This window comes from Nannospalax galili, unplaced genomic scaffold, assembly GCF_000622305.1.
Source record: "Nannospalax galili isolate Female #2095 unplaced genomic scaffold, S.galili_v1.0 scaffold1773, whole genome shotgun sequence".
Lineage (NCBI taxonomy): Eukaryota > Metazoa > Chordata > Mammalia > Rodentia > Spalacidae > Nannospalax > Nannospalax galili.
This window is the reverse complement of record NW_008333030.1, coordinates 41,976-63,438: the sequence shown is the minus strand read 5'-3', so window position 1 is coordinate 63,438 and position 21,463 is coordinate 41,976. Positions and strand designations below refer to the sequence as shown.

The 21,463-nt window shown below is 36.2% G+C and overlaps 1 protein-coding gene and 1 pseudogene across 1 annotated transcript in view; one reads left to right on the top strand and one right to left on the bottom strand.

The window, feature by feature from the left end:
- Fam199x (family with sequence similarity 199, X-linked) overlaps positions 1-20,458 on the top strand; it is a 30,003-nt gene extending 9,545 nt beyond the window's left edge. Inside the window, exons 2-6 of the mRNA XM_008827839.3 lie at positions 811-1,030; positions 13,624-13,773; positions 14,119-14,280; positions 15,784-16,050; positions 17,350-20,458. Coding sequence (XP_008826061.1) covers positions 811-1,030; positions 13,624-13,773; positions 14,119-14,280; positions 15,784-16,050; positions 17,350-17,520 — 970 coding nt within the window. The 3' untranslated portion in view covers positions 17,521-20,458. The remainder of the gene's footprint in view (positions 1-810; positions 1,031-13,623; positions 13,774-14,118; positions 14,281-15,783; positions 16,051-17,349) is intronic.
- LOC103729759 lies at positions 10,703-11,249 on the bottom strand (annotated as a pseudogene).
- Positions 20,459-21,463: the final 1,005 nt, after the last annotated feature.

The following is a 21,463-nucleotide window of genomic DNA, read 5'->3' as shown; positions in this document are numbered from 1 at the left end:
AGTACATTTAATGAAGATTGGGGAACAATATAATAATAGACTTTTCTTTAGAAAGTCATTATTCCAGTGCTTGTTAGTATTAGAAATACTAATCATTAAGTTAACAATTAATTCCCTATGCTACTGGTAAGGCAATTTAATATTATATATGATCTTAATGATATAAAACTAGTGGAACTTTACAAAATAAACAAATTGATATATTTCAAGATACTCCCACTCCCCCCAAAGTAATCCCTCCTTTACCAAATACTACAAAGTGTTAATGTTCTGTTCAAGTTTGGTATCTGTTGCTATGATAAACACCATGAACAAAGAAACTTGGTGAGGAAAGTGTTTATTTGGTTCTTAGGTTACCATCCATCTTTGAAAGAAGCCAAAGCAGGAACCTGGAGGCATCAAGTAAAGTGGAAAGTGTGAAGGAACATTGTATATTGACTGGCTCCATCTGGCTTGCTCAGATACCTTTCTTTTTTTAATGTTTTTAAAAGCTATTTATTTTTATTTTATGTGTATGAGTTTTGCCTGCATGTAAGTGCATCCATGTTGCATAATGCCCACAGAGGCCAGAAGAGGGTGTCGAATTTCCTGGAACTGGAGTTAGAGATGGTTGTTAGCTGCCATGTTGGTCCTAGGAACTGAACCTAGGACCTCTGCAAAGAGCACCCAGTGCTCTTAACCACTGGGCCATCTCTCCAGCCCCTCTACCATTCTTTTTATTCCTAACAAGTATCCTAAGTGTGTTCTGTTATTGTTTTCAGGTTTTGTGGATTCTGTGATTCCTGATGTGATTTCTTTTGGTTTTTCAAGGTGGAACCTTACTTCTTGTGGAACAAGTGTTGCCAGCTCAGAATGTAGCGAGGAACTGTTTTCTTCAGTTTCTGTCGGAGATCAAGATGATTGCTATTCTCTGTTAGATGATCAAGACTTCACTTCTTTTGATTTATTCCCTGAAGGAAGTGTTTGCAGTGATGTCTCCTCTTCGATTAGCACTTACTGGGATTGGTCAGATAGTGAGTTTGAGTGGCAGGTAAGTTTTTCCCCCTTTAATTAACATCATTACTATATACATAAAAATGGAAATTCCTCTTTCAAAATTATTGGGCTGGGCATGGTGACACATGCCATTAATCCCAGTACTTGGGAAAGTAGACACAGGTGATCTTTATGAGATTGAGGCCAGCCTGGTCTACATAGTGAGTTCCAGGTCAGCTGGGGCTATAGGGAGACCCTGTCCCAAAACAAAACAGAATTTTGATCTCTACCTCAAAGTATTTTTATTATTATTTTTACATGTACCATTCACCTTTTGTTGGATATTAATTCTCAATCCGGAATGAAAAAATTGAGGCTTTATTGAGTTCTTCCTAGAAGGGAGCAGGGCACACCAGGATGCAGAGTGCCTTCCATACTGGCCCCTCTTCAGTGGTACTTCCATGTCATTTGTATTTGAGTTCCTTATAATAAATGCCATAGCTGAAAAGTACTTGGGCTCCCAGCACCATGGTAACCCTGGCAGTGCTCATATCCAATCTGAAATGCTTCAGCAGTGCCTTTAGGGGTACAGTCCTGTATAAAATATTCAGCTATGCAGCTATCCCAGTTTAACATCCCTGAGTTTCTTCTCCTTTGGTTGTATGATTGACCCCATCGAAGAGTCTAGGTGAAGTAATTTTTTTTTGGCATCATGTTGTAAAGTTAAAAAGTAGATCAAATATGCGTTTTGTGTGTGTGTGTGTGTGTGTGTGTGTGTGTGTGTGTGTGTGTGTGTGTGTGAGTGTGTGTAAGTTGGTTTGGTTTGGAGGGTTAGGGGTTTTTTGTTTTTGTTTGTTTTTTGAGATGGGGGTGTCTCCATTTAGCCACAGCTGTTCTGGATCTCAATGTGTACACCAGGCTGACCTCAGTCTCACAGAAATCCACCTGCCTCTGCTTCCCGAGTTCTAGGATTAAAGGTGTGCACCACCATGCCTGGCCTTGCAGTCTATATTTTTGCTGGTATACTTTTCAGGCTTCTGGTGCTATAGATACTCTTTTGTAGGTTTTCCTTTATTAAGTAATCTGTACTTTTCTGTGCATGAATCCAAACAAATTTATTCCCCCTACTTCATAATAAAGAACATTCATGTCCTTAGAAGACATATCAGAGGTATATTGGCTATCTAATACCATAAATCATTATCATAAGCATATAGTTTTAGTCCTCTTATTAGAAGCACACTGTATTTTGTCATTTTTCATTCTTTTGCATATAGACATTTTTTTCTCCCATGCTATTTTCTTTCTTCTCTTGGTGTATATAATATGTAAAGTGGCTTGTGGCAAGTTGCTTGAAAATGCTCTCTTATAATGAGTGTGATGGATTAGAAAATGTGCGTTCTTTTTTAATATTTATTAATTTTTTATGTGTATGAGTATATTGCCTGCATGTAGGTATGTACATCTGTGTTGTGCAGTGCTCATGGATGTCAGAAGAGGGCGTCAGATCCCCTGGAACTGGACTTTCGGATGGTTGTTAACCACCATGTAGGTGCTGGGAATCGAACCCATGTCTTCTGCAAGAGCAGCCAGTGCTCTTAACTGCTGAGCCATTTCTCTAGTCCCCCTTTAAAAATTTTTTTATTTATTACTTTTATTTTATGTGTATGAGTGTATTGTCTGCATGTATGTAAATACACCTGTGTCATACAATGCCCACAGAGGTCAGAAGAGGGAATTGGGTCCCCTGGAACTGGAGTTATGGACAGTTGTTAGCTACCATCTGGGTTCTGGGACCCGAACCCAGTTTCTCTGCAAGAACAGCTAGTGCTCTAAGCTGCTCCAGCCCAAAATGTACATTGTTTTTTGTTTTTGTTTTTTTTTTGTAACAACCATTTTCTTATTGTGAGAGGAAATAATAAAGAGGCTTCCCTATCATATAGCACATGTTTTATTCAACAGATAAATTTGAGTACTATTTTTGAAAGCCATCTAAATATGTGAAGTGGTATTCAAAAAAGTAAAATATTATTTAAAACTTTATGAAACTATCAAATAGCTCAGAATGGTATAAATTCTCAAATTCCTATTCCACCCTGGTTACTGCTGTGAAGAGCTTTTACAGATTTATGTATATGTACATATACAAATAGGATTATACTTTGTGCAGAGCTCCATTTCCCCTCTTCCTCTGCTACCTGGCAAATACCAATCTACTTTATAGATTTGTTTTTCTTTTTCTATAAATGGACTTATAGAATTATATGTGGCTTTCGTGTCTAGCTTATATGTTTTACAGTGTTTTGAAGGTTCATCCATATTGTAGCATTCTTCATTGAAGTACATAGCATATAATTTATTCCTTTCTGTGGCTGAATAATATTTTGTTGTATGTATAATGCCAAATTCTGTTCATTCATTCATCAGTCAGTGGACATTTATGTGGTTAATACTTTTTGACTATTTTGAGCTACACTGATGTGAACATTCAGGTATATATTCTTACATGTTTTTCATTTTAATTCTCCTTGATATACTACAGGAGTGAGATTGCTGAGTCCTTTGATATCTTTGTTTAACTTTTGAGGTACTGTCAAAGTGTTTTCCAAAGGGCTGAACCATTTTGCCTTTCCTCCAGCAATGTATGAGTCTCAGTTTCTCCACATCCTTGCCTACACTTGATATTGTTCATATTTTTGCTTTCAGTCATCCAAATGAGTGCTAAGTGGTATCATGTGGAGATTTTGATGTACATTTCTCTGATGACTAATGCTGTGCATCTTTTCATATACTTGTAACATTTTTGTGTAGTCTTTTTTGAAACATTATTTAAATACTTTACCCATTTTTAAAATAATGTCTATTTATTATAAGAGTTTTATGTAATTCTTGCTACTAAACTCTTACTAAATATATGCTTTACAGAAAATATTTTCCCTTTTCTAGATTAACTGGTCAATTGATTGTGTCTGTTCACTTGATAGTATCTTTTGACACATAAATCTATTTATTCATTTATTAATTTATTTATTTAGACAGGATTTTGCTATATCATCCAGGCTGGCCTTCAACTCAGGGTTCTTCTGGCTCAACCTCCTGAGTGGTAGTATTTCAGGCTTTCACCACCATATGCAGCATATGGTTTTTAATTTAGATGAAATCCTGTTCATGTGTTTTCTTTCTTTTAAATTTTTAAAAAAGTATTTTTATTTTTTACTTATGTGTATGTGTATATGTCTGTGTGAGTGTATGCTGTGTGTGCAGGTGCCTGTGGAGGCCAGATGAGGGCAATAGATTCCCTGGAGTTGTAGTTCTAACTCATCTGATACGTGTGCTGGGAACTGAACTCAGGTCCTCTGAAAAACTAGTAAGCACTCTTAATTGCTGAGCCGTCTCTCTAGCCCTTGTTGTATTTTCTTTATTATGTTTATGATGCCATATTTTAAGCAAAACATTACTTTATCCAGGAACGTGAAGAGTACGTATTTCCTACTTAGTTTTTTAGAGCTTTAGTTCTTATATCTAGGTCTTCTATCCATTTTGATTTTGATTTTTTCTTTTTCATACAGTGCCCCCTCCCAGAAAAATGTAGTGAAACTGGGGAGAGCTTATTTTTCCCTAGTTGAGGGGGGGAACTTTCAATATATGTAATATAATGGTAAGTATAGATTTTTCAGTAAATGCCATTTATCATACAGAGAAATTTCTCTTCTGTTTCTAGATTGTTCTGTGGTTTTATCATGAAAATGTATAGAATTTTGTCAAATGATTTTTCTCTACCTATTGAAATGATACCTGATTTCTTCACTCTATTAATAGAATTGATGGTGTTACATTGATTTTCTTGTTTAGCCACATTTATATTTCTGAAATAAAACCTGATGTTTCATGGTATTTAGTCTTTTAATTTCTTGTGGATACAGTTTATAAAATTTTGTAAAGGAATTTTACACCTATATTTATAAGGGATATTAGTCTGTAGTTTTCTTAAGTCTGTATATTAGGGTTTTCTAGAAGAACAGAATAAATAGAATGAGTATATATTAAAAGGGGATTTGATTTGTAGCTGGGTGTGATGGTGCATGCCTTTTGTCCCAGCACGCGGAAGGCAGAGGCAGGCAGATCTCTGTGAGTTTGAGGCCAGCCTGGTCTCCATAGTGAATCCAGGCCAGCTGCGAGCTACAGGGAGACCCTGTCTCAAAAAGACCAAAATAGGGGGAGGATTCTTAGACTGGCTTCCATGTATGGTCTGGGTAGCCCAACAATGACTGACTGTCTCACCCTGGAGAGGCTCAGAACACATAGTAGTTCAGTCCATGAGGTTAGGTGTCTCAGCAGTTCCATTCTGGCACCAAAGGCCTGGAAGATTTCTGGAGGCCACTGATTTTCAGTCCGTGTTGGAAGCCTGAAACTGTTATTTTCTTTCTTTCATCTTTTATTTTTTTTCTGGGCTGTCACTGGAAGATGCCACTTACATTGATGGTTGGTCTTCCCTCTTCAGATAATCTGGTGAAGAAAATCCCTCACAGTTGTGTCGAGTGGTTTTCCTTTTAGTTGATTCTAGACCCAGTCAAGTTGAAAACTACAATTCACCATCATACTCTGTTTGGCTTGGTAGCAGAGGAGTATGGGTGGACCTCATAGAAAGAGTTAGGAAGCATTCCTCTTTTGAATAACAAGTAATAGTATTTTCTCATTTAACATATAAAACCTTTCATGATATGTAACTTTTATATAATTTTATATGATTGCATAATATCCATGCTAGTACATGTGCCACACTTATGAAAGCATTTGGCTTATTTGCATCTGTTTCACACTTTTTCCTTCATAGATAATACTTGAAATACATGAAACTTTTTGTGGAAGTACACCTCTGCTTTATTGTCTAAATTTTTAGTGCACATATCGTATTTAAAATCAGACCACAAGAATTCTTTATTTTTTGCAGTACTAGGGTGAATTCAGGGACTCTGATATCCTAGGCAAGCTCTAGACAAGTATTTCAGCACTGAGTTACATCCCCAGCTTTTTTTCTTTTGAGAGAGTATCACTAAGCTGCCCAGACTAGCTTCAAATTTACTCTTTTGCTGTCTCAGTCATTGAACATGCAGTCCTCCTGCCTTAACTTCCTACATAGCTAGAATTACAGGCCTGTGACACAAGGCCACGGAAGGATTATTAACAGAGAACCCACAGAGCCTGATGATAAGGAAAAAAATTTTTTCTGCTAATTTTTTGTGATTTATTTACAGTTCTTATAATGTTACAGGGTGGCAGGCTTTTAAATTTTTAATTGCTGACTGCTCTACGCATATCATGACAGATTACAGTAGAAAACCGTCCTCAACCATTCACTGTTAATGGCATTACACATGAGTGATTTCAACATTGGAACAGAAATCAAACTTGCTTTAAGAATGGGATTTTCTACTTCTGATGTTGGAGTATGGGCACTCTTACCATGGATATTTACCACTTAATTATACTGAAAGTTTTAAAATGCTGTCTTATCTTTGTGAGATCTCAAAATAATAATAGGCAGATTATCCAAGATGATAATTGCAAATTCTATTTTAGGACTAATGGGGTAAAAAACATTTATTATAGTTTTAAAATTTATATTAATTCTGTTGGGGTTAAAAACTGTATCTGTTTAAATTTTTAACAGATGATTTTGGTACAACTAAAGTTAATATAAATCATTCATGAAGTCTCTGGGAAAAGGAATATTAAGTACTCAAAAAGGCAAGATTTTGACCTTAGAATGCAGTAGCATCTTAGTATTTAAAGTAGCATTAAATCATTTTTCTTCACAGATAATTTTATTTGCTTGCAGTCCTTTAATTATTAAAGTTATATTTGACTAAATTCTCACAGAGGTTGAGAAATTATTTCTATTGTTGAGTGAGAAACCTTAAAAATATGTAGAGTACATAACTCTGTTGTCACACTTAAAACCTCGAGGTGCAATCTGAAATTACACATCGGCTGTTATAGAAATGAGATTACTCATAAAATTCTGCTGCATCTTGTAGAAAATATGGCAGAGGTTTGATTTAATTCGCTTCATGTGTCATAACTACTAATTATATTACAAATATACTGAATATAGTCTATGAAAATATAGGCTAGGTCTCATTAAGCATTTTTATCCTGAAATATATTATCAGTTGTGAAGTGGAAAATTTCTGGCTTAATAAATACACAAGAGACCATGCAATTAATTGTGCTGTTCTCTGGTCTCATATGTCCAGTTGACTACTTGACATTTCTACTTTAGTGAGTGACCTTAGTATTTTATACTAACCTGTTATCTGTTGCTGAGTCCTTGGTCGTTGATGTTACTTCCAAGTATAGTACTTCCATGAGGAAAAAAATACATGTGGCTTTGTGACATATACCGTAGTGTAAATTTACTATTGCCTATTTTGACATTTGTCCTTTCTCTCTCCCATTATAACTGCCGTCCATATTCTAGACTGCATTCTTCCCTTATTCCAAACTACATCCAAGCACAGATTGCCTCCCATATTTGAAAACACTAAACATGTGTCTTACTTTGGATCCCTTCACGAGTTGTTTGAGTCTTCTTGGACTCCATATTTCCCCTTACTTTTTTTGATACAGGGGCTCCCTGTAGCCCCAGCTGGCCCAGAACTTACTATGACCTCAAACTCACAGAGATCTGCCTGCCTCTGCCTCCTGAGTGCTGGCATTAAAGTTGTGAACCACCACGCCTGGCATTTTCCCCTTATTTGTAAAATGAGGGTGTTACACTAGAAGAATTGTAACTCTTGAAGACTTTAAGTATATTACCCTGGGTGGGTTATATGATGATGAAATATTTTCCTTAGGTCTTGATATTGGACTCCTCATTAACTAGTTAGAAAGCAGCTTTTTTCTTAAAGAAGGGTTTAATTTGACTCACAGTTGGAGAGTACAGTCCATCATGTTGAGGAAGTCCTGGAAGCAGGAGCTCGAGGCAGCAGGTCACATTGCACCAGCAGTCAGTAAACAGCAATCAATGTTGTGAAACCGTTTGCAATTTTTTTTTCTTTTCTTCAAAAGTTTCATGCCCATTTCCGTTTTTTTTTCCTATTTTTGTTCATCATAGTCCAGGCTAGCTCACGCCAAGAGTTTTATTTCATCAAGTTATTGTTACTTAGAAAATGTTATTGGTCTAATTTTGCATGTCATATAGCTGCTTCTAGTTCTGTTTAATAAGCAAATCCCTAGCACTGATTTTCTGTTTTATTGTTTTCCAACTCACCCTGTGTTTTTTCCATCTGTGATTTTACTAAGTTATTTTTCTTTCTCCCTAAATGTGTTTGTCTTTTCCCCTATTGTCATTAAATACTAACTTGTGAAACATAATCCAACTTCTTTAGCAATATACGACATTTCTCTGAGGGCTTCTTCTACCATTTTAAGGGTCAAAACTGTGGCAGAGGCTAGAAAAAGAAAATACATCTTACTGTCACTTATGTGCCAAAAATGTTACCTATGTAAACCTCCAAGAGCCCCTTGAAATTGATAGCATCAGCATTTTATTTATTTATTTTTTTACTGAAGACTCTGACTCAAAATAAGTGAACTAAATTATACAAGCTCACTAGGGGTGGTGGCCCTTCCCTGTAATTGTAGCACTTGGGAAGCTGAGGCAGGGAGAAGAAGGCAGCCTGGGCCTCCTCACATTGAACTCCACATGGCCTCAGCTGTAGTATGAGATCTCAAGAGCTCATAGATCTGTCAGTCAGTAAATAAATTACAGAAGCCCTTGCCTCCTAACACGCAGTGAAACTAGGATTTGTACTCTATGATGTTTTTACTTCTCTTTGGAAAAAAATGGCCAAACTAGTATTTGTTACCTTTTTTATACCTCCTCATCTCCCACAACAGACTCATAAACAAAACCAAAGATGCAAATATAAGAGTTCAGCATATAGTCTGACCAGAATCAGGTGGTCTCCAAAGATGAAGAAGAAATTTTTTCTTTAATTTTGAAAGTATAAGTATTTTTTAAATGTGTGTGTGTTCGTGCTTGTGTGATGGGTGGTGCATATATGCATGTGTGAGCATGCATATGGCATTCAGAGGGCAACCTTGTGTATCATCCTTAGGAATGCCATCCACATTCTTTGAGACAGGGTTTCATTGACCTGATGCTCATCAATTAGGCTAGACCCACTAGCCAGTTAGCCCTAGACATCTGCCTGTTTGTACTTCACCATTGCTGGGATTTCTTACATGGGTTATGAGGATGAAACTCAAGTCTACATGCTTGCAAGGCAAGTGGCAGAACTCTCTCTTCAGCCTGAAAGTCTAGGTATTCTGAGACTTGTTTTTTTCTACCTCAGTTGTCAAAGGAGATTGAATTAGAGGAGGCCTTTTATCTGAGGGTGTTCTCATTTTGTTTTAGAGACTCCAGGAATATCTCTGATGTAGTAATGTGTATTAAAGTCTTGAACTTAGTGGAACAATAACAGAACAATTTCTTTTTTGCCTATGAAAGCTAGAAAAGAGATGATCTTCATGTGCTCATTTAGTAACCATCCTTTTATGACAGTGACTTGATAACATTAACCCTCAGGGTGAACAATTTAAGCAGTGTTAGTTTATGGAAATTTAAAAGAAGTCATTCTGATTACTGGATTCTTATACATTTGGAGTCATCAGTGATTATCAGTGAAAATGTGTTCTTAAGAGTAGTAGCTACTTATCAGGATATATAAAAAATAGTCTCTACTGTAGTTTCATTCTAAAAGTCATGGTCATCTTGCATAATGATTGATCCCATTTTTGAGGCTTCATTCATTTCTTCTATGTGATTGATACCCCAGTGGCTACATGTAACCCCTTGTAAAATTTTCATTCTTTAATCTTGAAGCTTCAACTCATTGCTAAATATTTCCATTGATCCAGAACTCACATGTGCTACATAGTGTGCAGTTGTATGTATATGGTATTGTGTTACCTTCTTAAGTAGTCTATAAAGTTTGTGTGACAAGACCATGATTTTTATTTTATATTTTGTTTTATTTATTTCATTTTATTGTATGTGTATTGCCTGCATGTAGGTAAGTGCACCCCTGTCGTGCAATGCCCGCAGAGGACAGAGAGGCTGTCAGATCCCCTGGAATTGGAGTTACAGACAGTTGTTAGCTGCCATGTGGGTGCTGGGATTCGAACCTGGGTCTTCTGCAATAACCACCAGTGTTCTTAATCACTGAGCCATCTCTCTAGCCATCAACCATGATTGTTTTTAATTTTAAAAAATTGTATATACTTAGAAGCATTCAGTATGTCAACAAAACAGCCGAAACTTTTTTTTGCAATTACAGAGTAATTCAGTTAACAGAACAATTATTTTTGTATAAGCTACATCAAAGACAACTGAAGATGAAAAAAACTACCACCCCCATATATAACTAATTTGTGCTGTGCAACAAGAACCTACTTTAAATTTCCATGCCAATTTACAACCCCCATACTGTACCAGGCAAGGTTAGTGGCTACTGAAAATACCACCAGGACAGGACTATCTAAAGACACATTTGGTAATGTGTTAACTACACAAAAAAAGACACTACAGTTTAAAAACAAATCTTACACAGCCTTATATTTCAATTTTTTTTCTTTAAAAGGAATGAGTTATGTATAGGGGGGTTAAATGCTTTATAGACAAGAAAAAAAAACTGTGCTAGAACAAACTGAATCATCATCTTCATCTTCTTTTCTTGCTCTTTTCAGCCTTGATAACCCCCTTTTTTGCAGTATCAGGTTTTCCTTTAGCTCTGTAGGCAGCAATATCCTTTTTGTATTTCTCCTTCAGCTTGGTGGCCTTCATGTAATGCTGCTTGTCATCTGCAGCAGTGTTCCACATCTCTCCCAGTTTCTTTGCAACATCACCAATAGATAAGCTGGAATGCTCTCCTTTGACTTGGGGGTGATACTCAGAACAGAACAAGAAAGCCGAAGGAGGCCTCTTGGGTGCGTTGGGATCTTTGAACTTCTTTTTTCTTTCCCCTTTGGGAGGGATATAGATTTTCACTTCTCTCTCATAATGAGCCTTGTCAGCCTTTTCTGTGTCTTCCAAACTTTCCTTTTTCTTTAGCAGACATGGTCTTCCACCTCTCTGAGCACTTCTTGGAAAACTCTGAGAAGTTGATGGAAGCATCAGGGTGCTTCTTCTTGTGCTCCTCCCGGCAAGTTTGTGCAAAGAATGCATATGATATTTTGCCTCTTGGCCTCTTAGGATCTCCTTTGCCCATGTTTAGTAGTTTTCCTCAGCGAGGCACAGAGTTGCCCAGTGCCCATCTGGCTCTCACTTGCCCTGGCGCTGTCTCTATGGAGCTCAATGTACTGCTCAAGACCATGATTTAAACTCTTAAATCCTCTGTGTTGAATAGCTTTAGTGTCAACTTGACACACCTGGGTTGAGGAAACCTCAATTGGGGAATTGCCTCTGTTGGACTGGCCTGTGGCCATATCTATGGGGCATCTTCTTGATGAGTGATGTGGGAGGGCCCAGCCCACTGTGGGTGGTGCCACCCCTGGGCAGGTGGGCCTGTGTTGCATAAGAAAGCAGGCTGAGCAGGGGCCAGGGGAGCAAGCCAGTAAGCAGTGTTCCTCCATGGCCTGTGCTCCAGCTCCTGCTTCCATGTTCCTGCCCTGAGTTCCTACCTTGGGCTCCCTGATGAACTGTGACCTGGAAGATGTAAGATAAATAAACCCTTTCCTCCCCAAGTTGGTAATGGTCAGGGTGTTTTGTCACAGCAATGAAGAAACAAACTAGGACATCCTCTATACATACTGTAGTGTTGGGTATATAGTAGGATTTCAAATACATATGATAGCAGTAGTTTTCATGACTAAATCTTTGCTCTTCTGGAAATTTCCAAGGCCTAGAAATCATCCAGAGTTCCGATATGGTTGGAAACTTTATAGAATATCAACAACAAGAACAAGAAAACAATAAAGTTATTTTATGCCTTGTAAATATGATAAAGCATTCTTCTGTCAAAGTTGTTATGTGTGATGAATATCTTAAAAACATTAATTGAAGTTAAATTCCCTCTAATTTTTGGAGATTTGTATGCCTATCACCTTGATTGTGTCAGATAATGGTTTCACAGGTATATGTTTCTATTTAACATTAAATTATACATTGAACAGATGTGGTTTTGTTTATCAGGTATGCATTAATAAAGCTGTTTATTCCACTCGGGGGGGTATTTTGTTTTGTTTATAGAGACAGTGTCTCCCCATGTAGCACTGGCTGCCCTACAACTCACTATGTAGACTAGGCTGGCCTCATATTCACAGAGATCTTCCTGCCTCTTCCTTCCAAGTGCTGGGAGTAAAAGTATATATCACCATGCCTGGCTCCACTGTTTTTTTTTAAATTTTTTCATTTATTTATTATTTTTTATTTATGTATTATGTGTATGAGTGTTTTGTTTGCATGCATATAAGTGCACCCATGCATGCAATGACTGTGGAGTTCAGAAGAGGGTGTTGGCTCCCCTGGAACTGGAGTTATAGATGGTTGTTAGCCACCATGTGGGTGCTGGGAACTGAACCCAGGTTACTTGCAAGAGCAGCCAATGCTCTTACCACTGAGACATTTTTCCAGCCTCTCCACTGTTTTTTAATAAAAAATATATTTTTTATATTTGCCTCACTTTAAATGATTTGTTTTGATTTTCCTGTGTGCTTTTTCTTTGTCCTTTGCCTACGTGTTATCTTCTATTTTCTCATTTTTTTCCATAATACTTCTGCTCTTTAAAGTTCTTTGCTTTAATATCAATACCAAATTTTAAATTACTTTGTTTTTAGGTTGTTAATATAGACTTGAGGAAATAATTCATGGAATTATTTGTCTTTGTGTTGGCAGGATATCTAGCATAGCATCTTGAATAAAGCCAATTAGTGCAGATCAATCAGGTCTCCTGAGAACAGTACTTCTTATGCTTTATGTTTGTGGGCCCTAGTAACATTGTCATTATAAATTAAAAACCTTAGTGATTATTGAGACTTAGATTAACATTTTAATAATTCTTTTTTTGTTTTGTTTTGTTGAGACAGCATTTCACTATGTAGCACTGGAGGGCCTAGAATTGGCTGTGTAGACCAGGCTAGCCTCAAATTCATGGAGATCCACCTGCCTCTGCTTCTCGAGTGTTGGGATTAAAGACATGCTCCACTAAATCCAGCGTTTTTAGTAATTCTTGATTATGATTTATGCTTTTGGAAAAAATATCTTTTTAAGTAGATATATACAAAGAAAATATGTTGACGTTGCTGCTTTTTTAAATAAAATAGTTGTGAGTTAATGCTAATGTCACCTCCAGGTCCCCTGATTCTATAATTACCATTAATCTTATATTAAGGTAAATCTTATTTTAGTTTAGTTTTGAGACATGGTCTTGTATACCCCAGCATGACTTGAGGCTGGCTGTGTAGCTCTGGCTGGCCTTGAACCTCTGGTCCTCCTCTGTTTCCTGACGGTAGGGGTTATATGCATGTGTAACCATGCCTGGCTAACATAACTTTTAAATCAATGTATAAAATGTGTTACTATATTTAAAATGCACTTTAAAATGTTTACTTTCCTTATCCCCTGTACTTCTTATTTTTATAAAGTTACCAGGCAGTGACATTGCCAGTGGGAGTGATGTGCTTTCTGACATCATACCTAGTATTCCAAGTTCACCTTGCCTGCTTCCTAAAAAGAAAAACAAGCACCGGAATCTAGATGAACTTCCTTGGAGTGCAATGACGAATGATGAGCAGGTAAATATGTTGACATTCTTAATGAAAAGCATGTGTACAGAAGATGCAAAACTCATTTTTATTACCTCTTTACAGCCACTGAGTAATATGACTTGCTTAATAAGTCTGAATTTGAGTTATAACTGCTTTTCAGGAAAAAATATAATGATGATTATCAGTGATCCTAAGGAACAGTCAGCTTTCTTATTCAGTCAGGGTTTATTAGTTCTTCAGAGAAACTGGGTTCCTCATTGGAGCCTATGGATATAATAGTGTTTCTAATGTCTAAAGCATGTTATAATTGACATGCTAAAGGTGGTCAGGTCCTAGCATTAATATTGTTTGTTGTAATTTCTTATTATATAGGTGGAATATATTGAGTATTTGAGTCGTAAAGTGAGTACTGAGATGGGCCTTCGGGAGCAACTTGACATTATTAAAATCATTGATCCTTCTGCTCAGATCTCCCCTACAGACAGTGAGTTCATTATTGAACTTAACTGTCTGACTGATGAAAAACTGAAACAGGTATGTAAAGTAAATACAGATTGTTCATCTACTGAAGATGTTACCGTCTTATAAAATGTAGACTTAGACTTACATAATTATATGTTCATTCATATAGAATTAAGATCAAAGTCACTGCTGTGAAATGTAACATGACGTTGAGGTTGGGAGTGTAACTCAGTGCTAGAGCATATGGAGCATGCACAGGCTCTGAGTTCAATCCCTAGTGTTGCAAAGAAAAAGAATAAAAATGATAATATTTGAGAGCACATGATTTTAAGAAGTTTTATATACGTCTCACCTAGCAATACTTTCTAGGCAATGAGGATCTAGAACATGCTGTTCAGTTATGTAGGCTTTGAAGCTTACTGCTTAAAGGATAGCTAAAGTATGTAATTTTGCTGACTCAAAACAGATGAATTGAGAGACTGAAAGTACTAATTAAAACCTGGAGTAGTAGCACATAACTGTAATCCCAGCACTCGGAATGTAGAGCTAGGAGGATCATAAGTTCAAAGCCAGCCTAGGATACATGAGACCCTGTCTCAAAAAAAAAGATGAAATCAACAAAAAAAATTAGAGTAGTCTATGAAAAAAATCTATGCTTGAGTAGGAATCTCAGATAAGGGATTTGAATCGTGTTTATGTGGAGTAATTGAATCTGTGTAGAGTGAAATCTAATAATTTTCCCTCAATTATTTTGAAATATGCATTTCTATTATCTTCTCAATACATTTTTGTTGCTCCTTTTACTGATACATGGCTCAATAAATAAGCTTTGTATTTTATAGTAATTTTGATTTATATTTAGTATTTATGAAAAAATTCTCCCATTTCTCAAAACAGAATAATTTTCCATAATTCAGCTAGTTTCTTTAGTATTATAAATTGATATAACACTATTGAAAGTCAGATACCATTGGCCCCTCACTAAAATTTAAGGGAAAATACAAACTAATCAGAGGTAGAATCAGTAACTCATCTTCAGTTGAAACCTTTAAAATGTCTTATCACATCTGTTTAATTTTGTTTTTATTTTGGTGTTCTTTTCTTAAAGTTCTAAAGGCCAGTATCATTCCGTTTACTGATTATATGTTTCTAAAGGGTTGATCCATATGCTTGCTAGTTTTGAACACTGCCAATGTTTTGGTCTTCCCTCTTTTCCTCCCTACCCTCTTCTTTCTTTCCTTTCTTTCCTTCTTCCCACTCTCCTTTCTCTGCCTCAATATTTTTGAGGTGTTTCACTCTGTAGCCAAGACTGGACTGGAATGCACTCAGTAGCTCAGACTGAGCTGAAAGTCACTGCAACCCTCCTGCCTCAACCTTCCAGAAGTGCTAAAACTACACACCTGACTTGGTATTCATTTCTAAATTTAGTATTTCTTGTGACCTTTTTCTCTGTGTTTTTTATATGAAGCACTTTTGACAATCTTTCAGATTCAATGCACTTTTTTTTTTCTTGGCTGTCTTGAAGGTGGAACATCTAGGTACAATACTTACCAGTGCTTGTCCATGTGTCCCAAGGTCAGAAACTATATCAAGGAGCATAGCCCCCGCCAGCGGCCTGCAAGAGAGGCCTGGAAAAGAAGCAACTTTAGTTGTGCAAGCACCAGTGGAGTGAGCGGTGCCAGTGCCAGCGCCAGCAGCAGCAGTGCCAGCATGGTCAGTTCTGCAAGCAGCAGTGGGTCCAGTGTTGGAAACTCTGCTTCAAACTCCAGTGCCAACATGAGTCGAGCACACAGTGACAGCAACCTGTCTGCAAGTGCAGCAGAGCGGATTCGGGATTCAAAAGTAAAATGTCTAATCAATACAAAACTTTACCTTTCGATATTAACATTAGTACTTCTTCATTTAAATCTCTTGAAAAGTGAAAATTGTCCCACTGTCTAGATACCTGTGGGTTTTGTTTTGATTGAACAAGCAGAATGCTCTGCTGTTGAACAAAGCATTCTAGGCTGAGTGCTTTCAAGTACATTTGACCTGCAACCATGTCACATTCAATCTTTTCTGCTATTTGTGTTTGTTTTAAGTAAGAAATATTGATGAAAATAATAACTAATTCTCAAGATTGCAATATTGACTGCAACTCACTACTGAGCGAATCTCACTATGTTGCTGATGTTGCTGTCTATTAGCTCCTACAACTGTTGTGTATGTCTTTGATGTGTTTGTGTATGTGTGTATTAAATGGTTTCTTAATGTTTTAATCTTAACTGTTGCTTCTTAACTAATTAAAATATAATAATGCTTTCTGTAATTTCCATCTATTCTTTTCACAGTTGAAACTTATTGTTGGGAACTTTTAAAAGAAGGTAGAATTTATATGGATTGATTATGTGGCTTAGCGTAGGAGTATGTACAGTTCCTTGCAGTAGCACAGAGTTGAGCCAATTTAAAGATAAAGAGAGACTCTCTAACTGTTTGGAAACCCAGTGGTGTTCTGAAGATACAAAATGGTTCCTTCCCTGGTTCTTATCAAAGTAGCAGAAGCATAGCCATCTTTGGTGTTTACTAAGGGATCTCACTAAAGATGTGGTCATTCCATTTGGGCATCCGTTTACTAGTGATGAGAGGACTACAGTACCCATTGCAAACCTAATAGGCTTTTAAGATAGCATTTCCTAATATGAGGAATACACGATTTTTTCTCAGCCATTGGAAAATTTTTAGTACTTAGGGATAAATGGTACCTTGAAAGCATAAGTTTTAGGGATTTGGGCAATATTCTCTACATTTTTAATTCAATACTGTACTCTAGTAATTTTTTGGGGGGGCTATGCATTGATACCAGTGTACCCTAATTTGACTTTTAAAGAAATTCTTCAAACTGTCTTTTTTATCCATAGCTAGCCCAAATGATCAAGTATCAGTCCTTCCTAATGAAAAGAGTCACTACTCAAATGCCACAAAGATAGAATATTAAAATTACCATTTTTAGGTCTAAGCCAAAGGCTTATTTGTTTAAGAATCATACTACGGAGAAATGTAATAGCTCTTAAAATTCAGAAAACAGAGAATTTGAGGCACAAACCCCTGGGCTGGATATGTGCAGAACTAAACTTTACTGATCTAAAACTTTTCACTTTACAGAAGCGATCCAAGCAACGGAAGTTACAGCAGAAGGCTTTCCGCAAGAGGCAGCTGAAGGAGCAGAGGCAGGCCCGGAAGGAGAGGCTCAGTGGGCTCTTCCTTAATGAAGAAGTACTGTCCTTGAAAGTGACTGAGGAAGACCATGAAGCAGATGTCGATGTTTTGATGTAATAAGAGTGAATTTATCAGCATTCATTCTAAGCATTATTCTGTCCTTATTGGTTTACATGCATCTTGACCAAAATTTTGGTTAGGGTTGTGCTGATGATGTACCATTAAAAATTTAGGCCAGTGGTTCTCAGAGGGTGTTCCCAGGACCTGCAGCTTCAGCATCATCCGAAAAGATCTTAGGAATGAATTCTATTGGGTCCCATTCCAGACCCTGTGAATCAGAAACTACTGGCAGGTGGGGGTGCAGCACTGTGTTTTAACCAATGTCAGGTTTTTCTCATGCACATTCTGATTTAAGAACCATTGGTTTAAGTAAATGTAACTATTTAGACTTTTTGATGGTTAAATGGACTTTTGAAAAACTAGACTTTTATTTCAAAGTGCTAATGATAAGTAGTTTGTTGTGTCAGCGTATGTGAGAGTTCACAATTCAGTTCCTTTCTTAATGATAAGATTTCTTAGTTTACTTTTTCCAGAGGGTCATAGCATAATTCTCAGTTCCTTGGGGCAAATCTTTGAGGTTAGGGTGCACACATGGTATGCATAGCTGTTTACAATAGTGCCTTCATTAAGTGTGGTTCTGTTTTCATTCATTATTAATGCAAAGGTAATAAATAACAGACCCTAATTTTTTCCCAATTAGATGTGCTTTTAGTATTTTCCTTTTGTCAAGTGAGAATCAGTTATGTAATTGACTACTGAGGAAATAATGCTACAGTAGTGAAATTTTAGACTTAATGCTGTGTTGATTAATATTGATGAAGAATACAATTAGGAAAAGCTTACCAATAGTACTTTCCCATTGCTTTATGAAATTTTAGGCTGCAAAATTATCTCAAAACCAAAAAACTTATCTGTTTCTCTCAAGGTTTTTTTTTTTTGCAGGAAATTTTTATCCAGCACAGCTCTAATTTTAAAATATTTGGTATAATAGTTTCAGGCATGTGAACATGTTAGTATTAAAAGTTAACTGATAAAACCCTTTAGAGTTCCAAACTTTTCTAGGAACTACTTTAAGTATACAAAGATACAAAGCATTGAGGCATAGAAGGCACTTTAGTTTCTTGGTTCCTAATAGGACTCTAATTTTAAATGTGAAATCCTGGAGTTTCTTTAATGTTCATATAGAATTCATTATCATGAATTTGGAATAGTGAGATTCCTTTTCTTCTGCTACATGTTTGAGCATTCACATGGGTTACAGAAGACAGAAACTGATACTGCTGACAATCAAGTTGCTTTCTGACATTCATAATTTTCATTTTATTGTAGAAAACACTTAGAAGAAGGTAATCTGATTATGTAGAAAGTTATGAGCAATATTTTATAAACTCTGTAGAGTTCAGCAGTTAATAGGATTTCAACTTTTGTTAGAATTACTTCATCAAAAAGATTAGCAACTTAAATTCTTAATTCCCAGTTGATATAAAGGCTTAAACTTTGCTAAATTGAAAATAAAGATTTAATCTGGGTTTGTTGGCATATATTGGTAATGCTAACTAGCACTCAGGAGACTGAGTTCAAGACCAGCCTGGACTACATAATGATACCCTGTCTCAAAGAAACAAATAATTAAAATTTTGTTTGCATTAAAAATGTTTTATTTTGTTTCTTTGAAGGTTAAAGAATTGTAACCAAGGGTAAAAATTTGTATACTGCCGCTTTGCTGAGATCTGTGGTCTGATTATAACTTTTTGAAGGCTACAAAAATCAGAATGTAAAATTCTACCAAAATAAAAGCATGAGTTTGCGTGTGCCATCCATTAAAGTAGTCTCTCTGACTTTCCTCCTACCTCCTCTTTGGTACTCCTGCCTAGCTTATAGGGCTTAAAGAGATCTTGGGGCTAGACTCGAGAATACTTGGTGGAAGGTGCAGAGGGTCATCCTTTGTGTTTTCCTTTTCAAGTACAGAAATAGAGAAAAGATAGACACAAGTACATTTGAATTCTCTGCTTTTCTTTAGCAAAAGCAAAATCCCACAGAGGAAGTATCTGCTTTCTTTTCCTATTTTTCAAGGAAAATAGGCCACATTGAGATATAGAGCAGCATTTGTCTGTCCTACACTTAGTAACTATTTGTTCATGACTAGTAAAAGAAAACCCTAAACCAGGCCATGATATGACTTAAAACCTCTACCCTGCCCCCAGCAGTCATGTACTCGCATTACCTTAGATTTAACTTCAATCGTTATTGAACAAGTTTACCAAAGTATAACAGGCAGATTGTTCACGTCTGTAAAGGTTTGAGTATTTATAGAAATGTGTCATGAAATTTTGTGCAAGTTCAGAGTCACTATAATAGTATATATTAGAGCTAGCAGGGAAAGTCACTTTGAAGGAGAGTGAAGATACTTCTTTCATTTAAAAGAAAAACTTTAATCTACCTGAACTTGTTTATGATCTAAGAGAGAAATTAAAGTCTTTCTCTATGCTTCCAAAACAGAAACTCATGCAAAAAAGACAATTGCTTATGTGCTGTACTTTTTAAAAATCTGTTTTAAAGTTTCATATAGATACTTCAAGTTGTAATTATTAGTTGCACAAAATAAGTAATAACTTATTAAATCTGGCATCTCTATGAGTTATATTTAAAACAAATTCTGGTCATTTTTTCTTTTTAAATGTAAAACCTACATAATCAGTTAATTAAAAGAAATCTGGGAATTAAAGTCAAAACTGTTGAGATTCCATCTTATTCCAGTCAGAATGACGATCATCAAGAAAACAAAAACAAACCAGTTGAAAGAATGGGCAGGGATCCCTATGTATACTGCTGATGCTAATATGAACTGGAATAGCCACTGTGGAAATCAGGATAGAAGTTCTTCAAAAAACTAAAACTAGAACTACCATATGATCCAAATTTACCATTCCTGGGTATATACCTAAAAAAAAATGAAGAATATCTGTACTTAACATACTTATTATACCACTATTCACAATAGACAATAAATGGATGTCCATCAGCAGATGAATAAAGAAAATGTGACATATATGCCCAGCAGTTATATTTAGCTATATAGAGATCATCATGCTAAGCAAAACAAGCCAGACTCAGAAAGACAAACATTGCATGGTTTCTTTGACATGTGGAATCTAGATTTGAAAGAGCAAAACATGAAATTGGGAAGAGGAAGAGCATTAGTCGAAGGGGTCAAAGGGGACAAAAGAGGGTAAAGGGGAATAAATTTGATCAAAATAGATGATAAATGTGTATGAATAGATAAATGGAAAGGTGAGCATTATTTGTTTTAGTGTTGGCTCTCATCTGCACAGAATTGACACTGGAATGAATAAGTTTCCTCTTCAGAAAGAAACTATTAACCAAGAGCATGAAAAGGTCCCCATAGATTTATCCAGAGACCTTTTATTACAGATTTTATAAGAGTGTGTCAGAACTTATCACAGCTTTTAAAAGTGTGAACTTTGAATTAGACAAAATGGCATGTATTTTTCTACAGTTTGGCAAATGATTAAAGGAAGGCAGCATACTATAATGTGTAGTAGGTTATAAAGGGTTAGTTCATTCTATTCCAACAAGAACTTAGAGTAAAATGACACTTTTCCCCATAAATTGTCTCATTTTTTGTTAGATAGTAGTTTAGTTTGGTTCCTCTATTCTTTAAATAAGTTGGATATTACGGAATTAATCTCAGAAACAGACTTATAAAATAATAATCCTTTATAGTGTGGGCAGACATTTCACTTTATTTAGCTTTTCCTCATAAAGGGAAAATATGTAAGAAGCTATTGTGTAAAGGTATCTAAATTCTGATGAGCTTTAAAAAGTGTAAAATTTATGTCTTCATATTTAAGCCAAAAATGTTACTACATAAACGCTATAGAAGTCTTACTTGTTTAGGGTTCTCTTAGCCTATGTTTTGTTCATGACTTCTTTCTGTAGCCTCATGTGCCTTAAAGGTGGTGAACTTTGAACTTTCCAT